We start from the raw sequence: 14,613 nt of genomic DNA, 5'->3' as shown, positions 1-14,613 counted from the left end.
AGTTGCAATCCATTTCAACTGTAATAATAAAGTCACTTTGCGAATTAAATCACAAAGTTGCAATCCATTTCAAACAATCTTTCATTTTGATTGGTTATGCTTTAGGCTCCACTGAGTAACACGAAGAGAAATTAAAACGGCTATCAAGTGATCAATGAGTCTTGCGGTTCAACAAGAGCATCGCTTTACTACTTAGGATTACAATGACAATGAAATGAAAAAGAAAACCACCACGATTTTGGCCAAGCGGACACAAGAAAGTAATAAGTGTTTGTTCTCTATCAGGTTGTATATTCGAATCCCACAAACGCCGTAACATTCCATACCTTGCCATTTGAGGAATTGTGGTCATCAACTTTAGAGTCAGATAAATTAGTCGCAGTGTGTGTAAACTAAATCTGATGACAAAAATTCTTATACAATACAAGCCATGAAAAATACGAACCATGAAGTACTCATATAAAGGGATTCACAAATGATAAGTAAACACCTACTAACCACACTCCTCTCATATATGTTTGGGTTCAATTTCACAGTTAAATGTGTGAGGCTTGCATATATGTAAGATATGGTGTGATTGTAGTATTCCTACGGATTTGGGGGCCTATTATACCCAAAGGAGGGATGATACGGTGCACCAGCCGCATAGCACTGTGTTGTGCGACATCCTAGCAATCAGTTCAGCATTCTAATGGTTCAAATTTCATCTCCATCTTAATAGCATCTGAGCCCTTTGTTGCCGAAATAAAATATAGACGGTTGAATTGCTAAACGTACTGTCCAAATATACACAGCAAGCCGCACAACACCTCCCCAAGTTCAGGATAGAAGCGGTACCTATTGTGATTCCAAAATAGAATTCATCCCCAATCTAAAGCATGATATGCACTGTTGCAATTGCAGAGCTGAATAAGTGAAATATTATATGAAAAAAACAATATGATCGCATAATGATAACTACATGACAAAATTCGATTGCAATTATTTTTTTGAAAATAATAGTATTCCCTCCGTCCATATTTAAGTATCTTGCTTCGTAATTCCAACTTATTAAAAGACATCATCATTACACATTTCACATCAATTTTTACCTCCACTTTTCATTCTTATCCTCTATGAAAATATCATCGTTACATTTTTACTCACTAATTTTTCAAAATGGAATCTACTTTTAGGTACAAAATGGAATCTATTTTTAGGTACAAAATGAAAAATTCACCAACATTTATCCACTAACTTTACAAAATGAATACTTATAAATGGACAATCAAAAATGAAATACTGGACTATAAAAAAGGAACGGAAAGGAGTATATTTTAATGACTGAGTTACCGATATTTTATTGACTTGATTTTTTTAACTTAGCTCATCTAATCAAGCTCCGTAACATGAACTGTTCAAATTTAAATATCAGAAGAAAAAAAAAAACCGTTTTCCATTCGCATTAGCTGCTGTGCACCGAGGCACTGTTGTGACGTTATGTTAATGGCAGTCTTTGTCAAAATTCATTCAAAATTTGTAAGAAAAAGTCTCCAGAAACCAGACATAATATAAAACTAGGAAAATGAGTAAAGACGGGCAGCAGCCCAGTGGACACGCAAACTCTTGCGGGCAAACGGGCAGCACCAAAAGCAGTAGTATTTCTCTGAAATCGTTTTTGGATTTTGAAAAAGGTTTTCGAATTTTCGATTGACCGAAAGAGAGAGAGAGAGAGGGAGGGGTTTTCGAGCTAATAAGTGGAGAGTGATAAATAGATAAAAGTAAAGAAAAAATTTACTGGAGACGTGCACTGAGAGGGAGAGGATGGTTTTCGAAAACCAAAACGAACGAGCCCTACCCGACTCGCTCATAAAATTATTATTCAATGCCCTTGGGCAACGCCACGTAGTGCTTCAAATTATTTCTCCATTACATATTTGTGAGGTTCTCGTTACATGAAACTCACACAAATGTGTGCAGTGAATTAGGCCCCGTTTCAGAAAGCCGAATAAGTACTTATTTTTTAAGAAGATAATTTCAAGCTCAAAAATAATAGATTTATTGAAATCTAAAAATATGTAATATGGATCTTCTTTAAGAGATCTCAATGAGATCTTTAATACGGTGCAAAAAAAATTAAAAATTTATTTTTGGTTTACATTATCTTTGCGTTTGAAAATGTGAAATAAATACTTATTTTTTAAGAAGCTGTTCTGAAACGGACTCTTAGAGTTTGGGACTTAAAGAAGAGTTTGGAACACAACCACGTAGTGACCAAGTACATTGAATAGTCATTGTTAATCTGGTCTGTCTGTCTGTCTCTCTCTCCACTTGGCGACAATCATTTATTACCCTCGGACTCCCTCCAAGCCTCAGCCTCGGATCTAGGCTCGGTCCTCAAAAGCGACTCGAAAAATCCAAACCCTCCCCCAGAAATCACGAAGCGATAGAGGAGAGAGAGAGAGAGAGAGAGAGAGGAGAGAGAAAATCTCTAGAGAGAGAGAGAGTGTGTCCAGTGTGAGGCTCGGAACCGAAAAGCATGGGTCAGATCGTGAAGAGGAAGAAGAAAGGGAGGCCGTCCAAGGCAGATCTCGCACTCCGCGCCGCCGCCGCCGCCGCCGCCGTCGCCGTCGCGGAGACGCCGGAGGCGGCGGAGAGGCGGAGCCTCCGGCGGCGGAACGTCAGGTACACGTTCGACTTCGACGACTACGTGGACGACGACGAGCTGGAGGACGAGGACGCGTGGAGGAGGGAGAAGAAGCTGAAGCTGTTACTGAAGCTCCAGCAGCAGAGCAAAGAAGAAGAAGGCGGCAGCGGTAGCGAGTCGGCTCCGAGTCGGACTCGGCGCGTGGCTCGCGCGCCCGCTGCCGCCTCGGGGTCTTCAGAGGAGGACGGGGGTAATCCATTGAAGAAGAGGAAAATAGGTGGTGATGTTGACGAGGATGACGAGGATGGTGTGAATGGCGGTGGTGATGACGGAGATGGAGAGGTATATAATCTTAGTTTGCATAATCGTTCGGCAGATTCTTCGCTGGCGCTCTCAATTGTCGCGAATGTGCGAGTTTAGTAGTTTGAGGTGTTTTCGAGAGACGTTTTTGTGCTCGTGCTAGCTCCCTATTACGTGACACAACTGGGTCTGGAGCAGTTCGGGTGCATGAGAACCCATGTGTATCGAACTTTTGCTCCGGACGCAATTGTGTCTCGAGTTGTGGTCTCGAGTTGTGTGAGTAGCATTCCTCCACGCGACTTAGGGTACAATTAATGAGAAATGCGGTTTGGAGCATCTCTCACCCTTGCTCGCATTTTTTACTTAAATTTGAGTAAAAGCTTGATTGGATATGTTGCACTCCAATGGCAAACCCAAATCCAAGTAAAACTTCGAGTAAAAGCTTCATTAATTGCTAAAATTGGAAGGATTCATATAGACTCGTAAAATTTGAGTAAAGGTTTGATTTTTCCTTGGTTTGAGTAAAAGTTTCAAGTCCAAAACTCACTTCGGTATATGTTTTCGGGTAATGATCTTCAAATTCCCATTTATGGAAAAAAATGGAGTGTATCAAAAGTTGGAGTGTGAAAATCATTTTCCCTGTTTTCAAGAGTAGAGGGGATTTTAGGGGGCTGGAGATGCTCTTAAGGCATAATTAATGAGAAATGCGAATTTTTTTCATGGATGTATATAGCAGCCCTGGTCTCATTAAATTTTGATCGAAAAAGAGGAACATGAAGTAAGCAGGATTTATAAGTAATTATGTACGTCGAAGAGAGAGAAATTGGGGGTGTTTTGTGCCTTTAACGCAGGGAGGAGAGAGAGAGTGGGAAGGAGTATTCCACCTCAGCTGAGTTCAGTGAGATTTTTTCTTATTGGTCCAGACTTCTATATTACTCTATCCCCCCCAATGTTTATCTATGTCGGGGAATTGATATTAACGGTCAGGTCAACTGTCATAACTCCTAACTCCCCCCCCCCCCCACCCCCCCCCCCCCCCCCCCCCACACACACACACACACACACAATCTGATAACGCTCCAATTTTCTCTCTCTCAACAGCACGCAATACGCAGCTTTTCTCTCCCTTTCTGCCTACCTTGTCTGTCCTGTCTGTCTCTGTCTCTATCTCAAGTAGTATTTGCATCTACATGCATCAATTTAATTGGTTTAAGCTCTTTTGGGTTCGGTCTTGCTATTGTCAGCCCAATAAACACACTAGAAAACAAGAAAAATACGTATTTTTGTGTACTTTTTATACCCTTTAATACACATTCACACACTCATTATTGTTTCCATAATATAAGGTTCAAGTTTTTTCACTCGGGCGTTGTACTATTATTTTGGGTTTATGTCATGTAATTCAGATAGTTGTATTTTTCTACCGCTTGAAATTGAAAACAACAGTTCAAGTTTTTCGTGTGTATGACAGGTAGGGACACCAAAAGAACCAAAAGGGGCCGACTCTGTTCCAGGTTTTTTTCATATTGATTGGTGCATTTGTAGCTTTAAATTGTTGGTTTGTAAGAACTGTCTTTTGTACCATGTTATTTGATATGGGCTTGTTGTATTTTGCTTGTGTTTGATCAGGAACGCCATCGGCTCCTCCACTGGGTTTTGCTTTGCCTGACAAGAAATTGTTGGAGTTGATTCTCGATAAACTCCAGAAGTAGGGATACTGGCTTTCCGTCCGTCTGATTACAAATGTATTTCTTAATCTGAAGTTCAGAGCTTCTCTCATTTCTAATTGGTTGAATTTGTCAGGAAAGATATTTACGGCGTGTATGCTGAACCAGTTGATCCTGAAGAGGTACTTGATTCTCTGTTACCATTGTGCCAAACAGATCAGCACAGCTTCTGCTTTTGGCTTATAATTTCAGAAATATTATATTTAAGAAGATGCATTTTGATCTTCTCAATGATCAAATTTTACAAGCAACAAACTTCCATGCTAAATTTCCCAGGAATTAATTATATCCCATGAATTTGCATTGTGTAATGTGTTGTTTTTCTTGTAGCTTCCTGATTACCACGAGGTGATTGAGCATCCAATGGACTTTGCCACGGTGAGGAAGAAGTTGGGAAATGGAGCATATTCTACCTTGGAACAATTTGAGGTTGGTATCTGCATTTTGTCCTTAATCTCTCCTTTTAATGGTCAATGGTTCATTTGTTGTCCCATGTATAGTATGCAACCTTGTTTAGCTGATTTTATTGCTCCTGTACCAATTAAATTGTTTTTTGTTGTTAATTTCAGCATAACTAGTCTTCGATATGCTTTCATCAGGGGGCATGCTATTTTTGAGTCACAAGTTTAGAGTCGCCAAGTGTTTTGTTGCTAATATAGACTATTTATGACTTTTTTTTATGCTTTCTGGTATAATTTGCTTGCATTTGAGGCGAGAGATAATGTGTATTTCTAGCTTTTGGTTCTATAATGTGTCAAAAAACATCAAATTGACACTGATTCTGGAGCATCTCGTTAAGTTTTTGGAGAAAGGAGATTGTTCCTGTACGTAATTTTTAACCAATCAGCACCTAATTTATGCTGGAATCTCCACTTTTTACAAACCTCAACTGTATTTGCAGTGTATAGGTTAGATTTTATTAGTCCTGTGTTTGCCCGTCCTCCATCTTGCACCCTATTATCTTGATGGTTTATCTTAGGGTAGAGCATCTTTTGCGCTTGGCTGTGGCACTTTTTGTCTTTCGGCAACTACCTTGACAATAAATTTGTATGATTTGGACAGCATTATCCGGGAGAGAAGTGTATCAAATTTATCTCTCAACCATCTTTTCTTATGTTGACATGCCTCTTAGAAATTTCATAAACTAAGCTTTATCCTTGCATAATCTTCTCTCAAGGCACAATAAGGAGAAGTAATGTAATCATGTTTGAAAATTAAACGTGTAAGTCTCTGACCAGTGGCTAGCATCAAGAGGGGATACAAAGGCCTTTTGTCCTCTAGCAATAGTTGGTCTGTTCCTTTTTACTTCATTTCTTAATGTACTTAGGTTTCACTGCAAACAGTGTGGTCTAGATACTTTTCTTCATTCCATAGTATATCTTTCTTTCATTCATAAAGGCACCTTGCTTTTTCTTTTTTGGTAGTCTATCAACGACAAATTTATAAATTGGTAATGAAGTTAATGTTACTTTCTACTTGCCCGAAAGAAGTTTATGTTACTTTTATATGGGTTCCCTTGCTCGCTTTACTATATGATTTCTGTTCTGATTTCCAACATTTGGAGGACAGTATTGGAAGTTAATCTTAAATGGATAATATATGAATGCTTCAACGATGTTTCCCAAAAAATGTGCCTTTCTTACCAGGAATTCTTTTATGGTGGGATGCAACTAGTTTATCTACCTATATGTATTATTTATCAGGGGATGTGCTTGTGTTATAAGTGGTTTTCCTAGTGAAAGGATGCCGGTATCAGTTAGTCTACCTTGGTGTTGTCATTGTAAACATTGAATGTGAGTGAAGTGGTATATACGACTTCCTTTCTTTTTTGCTCTTCCATTGACCCTCCTTCCTCTTCTAGACTGGTTTGTAAATTTTCTTCTTTTTGAAAGCAGAGTGATGTTTTCCTAATTTGCGCAAATGCAATGGAATACAATGCGCCAGATACCATATACTATAAACAGGTATAGACTTTCTTAATTTCCTTTCAGATCAATTCCGTTCATTTTACCAATCCTGGTGTGTTGATCACTCAATCTGGTTACATAATTATTTTGGAAAGGCACGGTCCATCGAAGAGCTGGCTCAAAAGAAATTTCAGAGATTAAGGGGTCGTGCTGAACACTCTGAGAAAGAGCTCAAGTCAGAAGATGTAACAAGATCTGACTCATTGGTTAAGAAGCAAATAAAGAAGCCAATGAACAGAACCGCACAGGAACCAGTTGGCTCTGATTTCTCCTCCGGTGCCACTCTCGCCACACCTGGGGATCTTCAAAGTGGGTCAAATGCAACGCAAGCTGGTGGTTTCGAGAAGCTTAGCAAAGTTGATGGCCCTGTAGAGGGTAACACTTCCTTGACTGAGAACATTTTGGACAAGGCAGAAGATTTATCCTCAGGTATATTATCTTAGGGCTTGGTTTATACCAGTTTATAGATAAGTTCTTGAGCTTAGTGATGGTTCTAATGATTGTTTCCCTTGGATCAGATTCCTAAACTTTTTCTGGTTTAAGAGAAGCAAATGAAAGATGTAACAGATAAATATTTGGTCCTCCGTCCCCATTTGTTCGTCTGTTTTTACCAAAAGTTTCCTTCAATCAGGTCAACTAGTATGGTTTTTTTTTTTTTTTTTTTGTGAAGGAAAAATCAAGAATCTTTTCATATAATGCAAAGCTGGGACCATTTTTTTGCATAACAGATTTGAATATCATCTCCAAATATCAATTGAGAGGTTCATATTACAGTTGTTCACTTCTCATTACTCTGTTTCCTTTATTCTTCCAGGGAGGGGTGCTCTATCTAGACTGGGGAGGAAGCCTCACATCCATAATGATAACCGTCGAGCAACGTACAACATTTCCAACCAACCAGAGTCCAGATCCGAGTCTGTATTTACGACCTTTGATGATGATATGAAGCAGCTGGTTCCCGTAAGTGACTCAGAAACTACTCTTCCTCTTCTGCATTGGTCACTTTGCTTCTTACTCAAGTGTTGCTCATTTTTCTGAATCAGGTCGGGCTTAATGCAGATTACTCTTATTCCAGGAGCCTGGCTCGTTTTGCTGCAACACTGGGGCCCGTTGCTTGGAATGTTGCCTCCAAGAGGATTGAACAGGGTCTACCTCCTGGGTTCAAATATGGTCGTGGTTGGGTTGGAGATTATGAACCACTTCCAACACCAGTATTAATGCTGAATAATTGTTCCCCTAAAGAGACTGCTCTTAAAAAGGATGATAACTCTTCTAAGAGCACCCCACTTTCTGCCCAGGCACATCCTGTTAATGTCCCTAGTTTTAAAAAGGGGGACTCATCTTTGTTTGGTGCTGCTATAACCAAAACCACCTTCAATCCTACCGCGAGTACTCCAGTAAGGGAGCAGTCTGTTAGGGGCGCAAATTTGGACGGGAAACAGCCTTTCTTTTGTTCTGAAGGAAGCAGAGGTACTACAACTGCGAGCGTAAATTATCCGCAGCAAAGCCCCCGATCCAGGAATATTGAACCGGACAAAAAGGTTATAAAGCAAGCTGAATTGAATTGTCCTGCCCCCTCAGCCAATCGAAATATGGATGATTTTGTTGCAGAGAAGCAGATTCCAAATGGCGATGTCCCTGCTTCACGGTCAACCGAGACAGTCTCAAGGAACGGGAATCTTTCACAGGCTATACCTCTAAAGCAGACGGAGAATAATAGAAAAGTCTCAAGTAAGAGTTTGGGCAGAAACAGGATGGTCACTTCACCCACTTCACCCTCTGATGGTCTTCCTAACCAAATAGTTTCAGATGCACCTTATTTTTCCCATGGACCGGAGCAAGGTCTTAGTGACCCTGTCAGGTTAATGAGAATGTTAGCTGAAAATTCTCAAAAACAGCAGAAATCATTTAATAATCCCCAAGTTGACAACAAATCGTCTCTTGTGCCATTGGCTCCATCGTCAAGGAGTGAGGATTCAATCAATGCAACTGCAGCTGCTGCACGAGCATGGATGTCAATAGGGTCTGTGGGGTCTAAAGCAGCTGCAGAAAATACAGGCACCCACAAGAATCAGATGCACTCACTCAATAATCCTGCTATGGAACCCCAGCCGCAAGTTTCCCACAAGAATCAGATGCACTCACTCAATAATCCTGCTATGGAACCCCAGCCGCAAGTTTCCCACAAGAATCAGATGCACTCACTCAACAGTTATACTAGGGAACCCCAGTCGCAAGTTTCCCAATTTCGTGGTGATTTTCCTGGGTTTGGGATGCATTTTCAGCCTCCGAAAGCCAGCTATCCACTTCAGCCCTTTATGATACCCCCTGCTCAAATGGGCAATGAAGCTCAAAACCGACCAATGATTTTCCCTCAGTTAGTGACGGCTGACTTGTCTAGGTTTCAGATGCAGTCTCCTCGCCAGAGTTTAAATTCGCCAAGGCAACAAAGATACAAACAGGAATCAGTTCCACCTGACTTGAATCTCAGTTTCCAGTCATCTGGGTCACCTGGGGGACAATCTTCAGGAGTTATGGTGGACTCTCAGCAGCCAGACCTAGCTTTGCAACTCTGAGGTTTCCAATTTCTTGAAGAAATAGGATAGAGAAGAAAGCTGGGCATTTTACCACGGCATTGCCTCCTCTTTTTCAAGGGTGGTTTGAATTGGGGAGAGTTTGGATTGGGGGTTACTTCACCAGTTTTGGACCAAATATTTGAAATGAAGATCTCTTTTAAGGTCTTGACTGGGGTTTTCCCAGTCGAAAGGACGTCGAGATTAGTTTGATAAAGAGGCAACAGATAAACGACAGGATTCAATGAGAGCCTGCAAATATAGATATGGAATTAGCTGCTTTCTTTCTTCTGCGTTAGATGAGGATTACCCAGTTGCGGCGAACATATTCAGGTTAGTGTGTCAGAATGAGCTGAGGTGAGGTAAGTTAGTATGTAGACCACCGCTCCATGTTTACGAGTTCTCAGATCCAGTGAATTACTACACATGAAACCCATTTGTTGTATTGTACATTAGGTATGGGTGGATGAGTAATTTGTTGAGACTTGTGTTGCCTATGATTTTTATTGCCTTTGATTTTGCTGTATTCTTAGGCATTTGCTGTTGTATCAAGTTCATTAATGATTGTATCACACTGTGATGATAGGAGGAGAGTTTTCTCTTTCCACAAATAGTTTTCTGATTGAATTCTTTTATCTTTTTGCTAGGCACATAGCATTTCTGCAGGATACGAGTTACCCTGTTGGGTTTGTCACACCAATACCAATAGACAAATAAAGCATTCTTCCTTGCAAGACTTTGCTTGATACATTGTAACAGGAATTAGAATCATCTTTTTCCTTTTTTGAGTCAAAGATGTTATAAAACCAAATCAACAACGGAGTCTAATTGAGAATTTCCGTTGCACCAAAAGAAAAAAAAGAAGAGTCTAATGGATACAGTGCCGGACCGGCACAAGGACCGGGTTTATTTCCATGGATGTGGGTGAAAATCCTCCAAGCTCAAGCTCTTGGCAAGGAAAGAAGGGGAAATAGATTCCGGAGGCTTTGCTTACGCTTGGTCTTCAGTTTTTTCCCACGGGACTTCTTTCTGTTTCGCGGCAACACGCACACATCACCGGTGCACACAATTTGGCTGGAGGGTGAGGATTCTGAGAAGCAGCCCAAGAAATTGAAGAACAAGGCCATTGAGGCTCTTTGCTGATGAAGAAATGAATCAGGCTCTGCTGTGTTTTCCTTTGTTTCTCTCTCTCAAGCACGAGGAGGGGTATATATAAGGAAAGAGAACTGGGAAATGAATTGAATGGTCCTACGCTTTGTGTAAAAGTTGTTAAGAGGCTGTTTATGCTCCTTTAAAAACCAATAATATTTTTTTCCACCATGTGGAGAAGAAAACAATTTAGTTCATTCATATTTGGAGCCGTTGGACGCCAATGGAATCCATCATATATTTGTAAAATTCGTGCATCGGATGGCTCTGAACACGCCTGTTTTCATTTCTTTTATCCATGTCAGATATTTGGTCAATCACTAACCACTCTTAACTAGTGTATTTCAGTAGGCCAAAGAGGACCCAGCTTTTGATAAAATAAGCTCAGTCTATATCCCATTCCAGATGACCTGATCAAATTCCTGGATGAGTAAGAGTTGACATTCCCCATTCATGTTCGAGTCACATTAAATATTATCAAAATCCAAAACAAGAAAAATAATCTGCTTTAAAAATGTACGGGTCACATTCTTGCATATGTCTATGATCAAGACTTTTTTTAATCCAGAACATCCTGTCGTAATTGTGTCAAATGAAGCTGGAGAGAGAGAGAGAGAGAGAGAGAGAGAGAGAGAGAGAGTAATGTAGTACTAATGAAAACTAAAATGGCACTAGGAAATTCCATTTCGTGAGAGAGAGAGAGTAATGTAGTACTAATGAAAACTAAAATGGCACTAGGAAATTCCATTTCGTGAAGAGCCAAAAGGCACAACGCATACTTTTACTAAGTGAAATCACGCTTTCAAATATCCAACTTAGAAAAGAGAGACCGTCTCAAACGAGCAACATAAACAAGAAAGGATAGAACCGGGTAGATGACTAAAGGATTTACATATTCAAGCATGTTTTCATTGAGTCATATTTACATAATTTCATCTTGACTTCACTCAGAATGATCCAAACGTGTTCTCGCCACTGTATGTCATGTAAAGGAAACCATCCTCGTCTTTGTGTTCCTCATAAATTGCAGAAATCATGGCAGCTGCGGCAGCAACATAAGATACATGAGTTCATGATGCAAGGAACTACTACAAATTCAGAAGCATATGAGAGAGAGAGAGAGAGAGAGAGAGAGAGAGAGAGAGAGAGAGAGAGAGCCAATAAAAAACCCTCACCAGTAGGTGGTAAAATGTTCTTAACAAAGATAAAGATGGCCTTCTCAGCACTAAGCTTTATCCTCTTCCGAACAACATATACGAACTGCCCAACAGTCAAATCAGCAGGAACCAGATACCTGCAGAGATTATGGTGTAAGAAAATCAAAAGGATACACAAACTCAATACATCGTAATCAATTTGTCGTGCATCTTTTCACAGGCATGACGATAATGCCTAAACATGGGAAATATGGCAAAAAAATTGATGCTTCTGCCTCCAAACAGATTTGATTTGAAACTTAATAAGGTTCGTATTAGAATAATGATGTAAGGGCTCCAAGAAAAGCCTTGGCACTCTACCACGAGTTGAGCACCAGAAGCTTTTTTGATAGTGCAATTATTTTTCACCAATATTTAACGTTAACTTCTTTCAAATGCTCGTTGCAAGGGGATGGCACCATTTGCAGAACCGCACGAGGATGGTAAAATCGAATGTTTGTTGCGGGTCATCACTGTGAAAGATTCTCAGGTCATCACTGTGTGCTTAGACAATTGTCGAGTCCAACACCCTTACACGCGTATTTGCATACACGTACATATACATGCAAAGGCCAATCTTTATTATACGGATCAACACACAAAGTTACATGAGTTCATCTTCTCCCCCAACCTCAAAATAAAAAATCACAAAGGCAGTAAGTAACGTAATAAATCAACAAATAAAAGGTACTGATGCAACAGACATACAATCACGCCAAAAAGAGAGAGAAAAAGAAAAGGGGATTGATTTGGTCAATTTCATCTATATCCAGTCAACCCAGAAACAACTTCAAAAAAGTGAAGTAAAGGGTAATCAGTACTAGCATGGTGACCAAACCAATCAACAAACCCCTAAAAACTACTTCCAGCAAAGTGAAACAGTCGCCACTAGGCTTTGAAATTTCAACTACAAATATAAAGACACGGAGCGGAATGCAAGAAATGAAATGAAAATAATTATCTGACCATGTTTTTCAAAAGTATCGGTAAAATAAACAAAATAACCTACTAACTTAAGATACATTACAATATTAGCAGAGTTTATTACATAATTGTCCTGGATTTTTGGTTGCCCAGCGCTTTGTGCAGGGTAAAAAGTACCGGACGAAAGTACACAAGTTAGTTGGTTTTTTTTTGTAAAGAGAATGAACTACTGCAGCAATATACTCACTTTTTCTTGTCAATGTCAGGGATGTCACTTCTTTCAGCTTTCTCAACAATCACCTATGAAGAAGGAAACACATAAAAACTCAACAATCATTTACACGCATAATCCTATAGGACGACCACGAGACCATCTTACAGATAATCAAATCAAATTTCCCTACCGGGATTCTATCTGGATACTTCTCCCGGATACGAGCAGCTTCTGCCTGCCTCCTTTCTGAAAAGTAAGACAAACACAATAACAAATAAGATAAACACAAGAGATTAGTCAAAACAAAAGCTAGAGAAAAAGAAAGGCATTGAAACAACATTCTGAATGATCATAGAAATACCCCTCCAATCAAGCTGGTATAACCATAATTGCAATTCACAGCTATATTATATTATGAGAGGGGGAGTTTGTGGGTGAGCCAAGGGAATGCAGAAGCAATATCCATAACTGGTCCACATTGACTATCAGTTTCGTCCAAATCTTCTTCTTCAAGAGGAAAGACCAGTATTATTTGGCTCAACCTTGAACACGAACCCCATATTATTCATTCAATAAGAGAAAAGAGGGCAGTTCACGTATATCTTATGTATTGAGAGATAAAGCACACGAGTTTACAAAAGGCCACAAGCACATTAGTGTTCATAACCCAAACTCGTACAAGTGACGAACCACTAATGAAGGCAGTCCACTATTTTTCATACGATGGAACAACCTATTTTTAACCTAAACCCATCCGATGGTTCCCACCCAATCACAACAGCTATGAAACTCCTCTCCATAAGATACGAACCCACAACCTCACAACATTAAAATGCTGCTACACAACCCCTACGTCAACAATGAATAACCTATCTCACTTCGGCTCAAAGAAGCCATGGGGAAAAAAAAAACCCGTACAAATCGAAGGATGAAGATTGAAAGCAAATACATGGAAACATCAGACTCCACACATAAATAATGCAGAACAATTTCTCACTGCAGAAATTACTTTTGTAACAGAGGAAAAGCCCAAAAGAACAAACTTTCTCCTCCAAATACGAATGTCCTCATGGTTCTACCGTATTCAACCACAATCCACTAACGATCAGACACCTTTACTACCAAACATTCCAAATAAACAGGGACCCACATCGCAAAATCACGATCAGGTAAAAACCCAGTTCTTCAATGACAATCAAGACCAAAAACAATTGTAAAGATGCACCATAAACCATTCCCTAATACCAAATTGAAAGGGTTAGGGTTCAAGAACAAAACTATATCAGAAACACAAAAGTCTAGAGAGAGAGAGAGAGAGGACCGAGAGGGTGTTCCAACTTGAAGGAGCTCTTGGCCATGGCGTGCAGTGAAGATTAGGTCGATTATGTTAACTGCAATACAATAGAATTAATAGAAAAAGCAAAACGAATTAGGGTTTTACACGAATGAGAGAAACAGAAGTCAATAAGGAAAGAGCGAGAAAATAGGATTCGATTTACCTTTGATATACCACAGAGCGAGAGATGATTTTACCACGAGGAAGCTTCCCCCTTTAATAGGCAAAGTTTTATAGAAAAGATTTTTTATTTTTTTAACTAAGTTAAAGAAAAATAGATTATGGACACAATTATGTCCGAAACTGTTTAATACATGTGGATCCATAAGCATTGAACGGATGCGAACACAATTGCATTTTAGCAATTGTGTTTTAAAATTATATACATAGTATTTCTCGAGTTTTATCAGGCAAGGCCTATACTATGGCCCGATAAAAAAAAAAGACCTATACTACGGCATCGTTTTGTACTACGATTTAAATGCAACAACATAATGGAATTTTCTATCTTTCGGTCGGAAAATTATTCAATCGTCACTTGGTCATGGTGCGCGATCCTAAGATTCATGGAGTCCTAGACGAAACTACTAGATGCAGGGGC

General features: G+C 39.7%; 2 protein-coding genes across 3 annotated transcripts; one reads left to right on the top strand and one right to left on the bottom strand.

Annotated features, from left to right (window-relative positions):
• The first annotated feature begins 2,388 nt into the window (after window positions 1–2,388).
• On the top strand, window positions 2,389–9,828 carry LOC131328752 (uncharacterized). Its single transcript, XM_058361652.1, has 10 exons — window positions 2,389–3,045; window positions 3,090–3,147; window positions 4,398–4,440; window positions 4,556–4,634; window positions 4,730–4,775; window positions 4,984–5,082; window positions 6,549–6,617; window positions 6,716–7,049; window positions 7,435–7,580; window positions 7,664–9,828. The coding sequence occupies exons 1-10, from the start codon at window positions 2,519–2,521 to the stop codon at window positions 9,194–9,196; spliced, it is 2,934 nt and encodes a 977-aa protein (XP_058217635.1). The 5' UTR covers window positions 2,389–2,518; the 3' UTR covers window positions 9,197–9,828.
• A 1,261-nt stretch (window positions 9,829–11,089) lies between these two features.
• LOC131330501 (autophagy-related protein 8C-like) lies at window positions 11,090–14,330 on the bottom strand. 2 transcript variants are annotated; one of them, XM_058364112.1, is made up of 6 exons: window positions 14,176–14,330; window positions 13,998–14,067; window positions 12,867–12,922; window positions 12,710–12,762; window positions 11,518–11,636; window positions 11,090–11,384 (listed from the first exon to the last, which is right to left on the bottom strand). In XM_058364112.1, the coding sequence occupies exons 2-6, from the start codon at window positions 14,032–14,034 to the stop codon at window positions 11,290–11,292; spliced, it is 360 nt and encodes a 119-aa protein (XP_058220095.1). In that variant the 5' UTR covers window positions 14,035–14,067; window positions 14,176–14,330; the 3' UTR covers window positions 11,090–11,289. The 2 variants fall into 2 exon arrangements, with proteins under 2 accessions (XP_058220095.1, XP_058220094.1); XM_058364111.1 differs by lacking the exon at window positions 14,176–14,330 and having other exon boundaries at window positions 13,998–14,163.
• Window positions 14,331–14,613: the final 283 nt, after the last annotated feature.

This window comes from Rhododendron vialii, chromosome 6a, assembly GCF_030253575.1.
Source record: "Rhododendron vialii isolate Sample 1 chromosome 6a, ASM3025357v1".
Taxonomy (NCBI): Eukaryota; Viridiplantae; Streptophyta; class Magnoliopsida; order Ericales; family Ericaceae; genus Rhododendron; species Rhododendron vialii.
The sequence above is the reverse complement of the archived record's forward strand: the minus strand, read 5'-3'. Positions and strand labels throughout refer to the sequence as shown.

Excerpts from the sequence above, each read along its gene's own strand:
- LOC131330501 (XM_058364112.1), bottom strand. The coding sequence starts at position 14,034 with ATGGCCAAGAGCTCCTTCAAGTTGGAACACCCTCTCG. Across the intron at positions 12,763-12,866 it reads AGTATCCAGATAGAATCCCG|GTGATTGTTGAGAAAGCTGA; the intron begins GTAGGGAAATTT and ends CCTTCTTCATAG. Across the intron at positions 11,385-11,517 it reads GAACATTTTACCACCTACTG|CTGCCATGATTTCTGCAATT; the intron begins GTGAGGGTTTTT and ends TTGCTGCCGCAG.
- LOC131328752 (XM_058361652.1), top strand. The coding sequence starts at position 2,519 with ATGGGTCAGATCGTGAAGAGGAAGAAGAAAGGGAGGCCGTCCAAGGCA. Across the intron at positions 3,148-4,397 it reads GGGTGCATGAGAACCCATGT|GTAGGGACACCAAAAGAACC; the intron begins GTATCGAACTTT and ends TGTGTATGACAG. Across the intron at positions 5,083-6,548 it reads CTACCTTGGAACAATTTGAG|AGTGATGTTTTCCTAATTTG; the intron begins GTTGGTATCTGC and ends TTTTGAAAGCAG.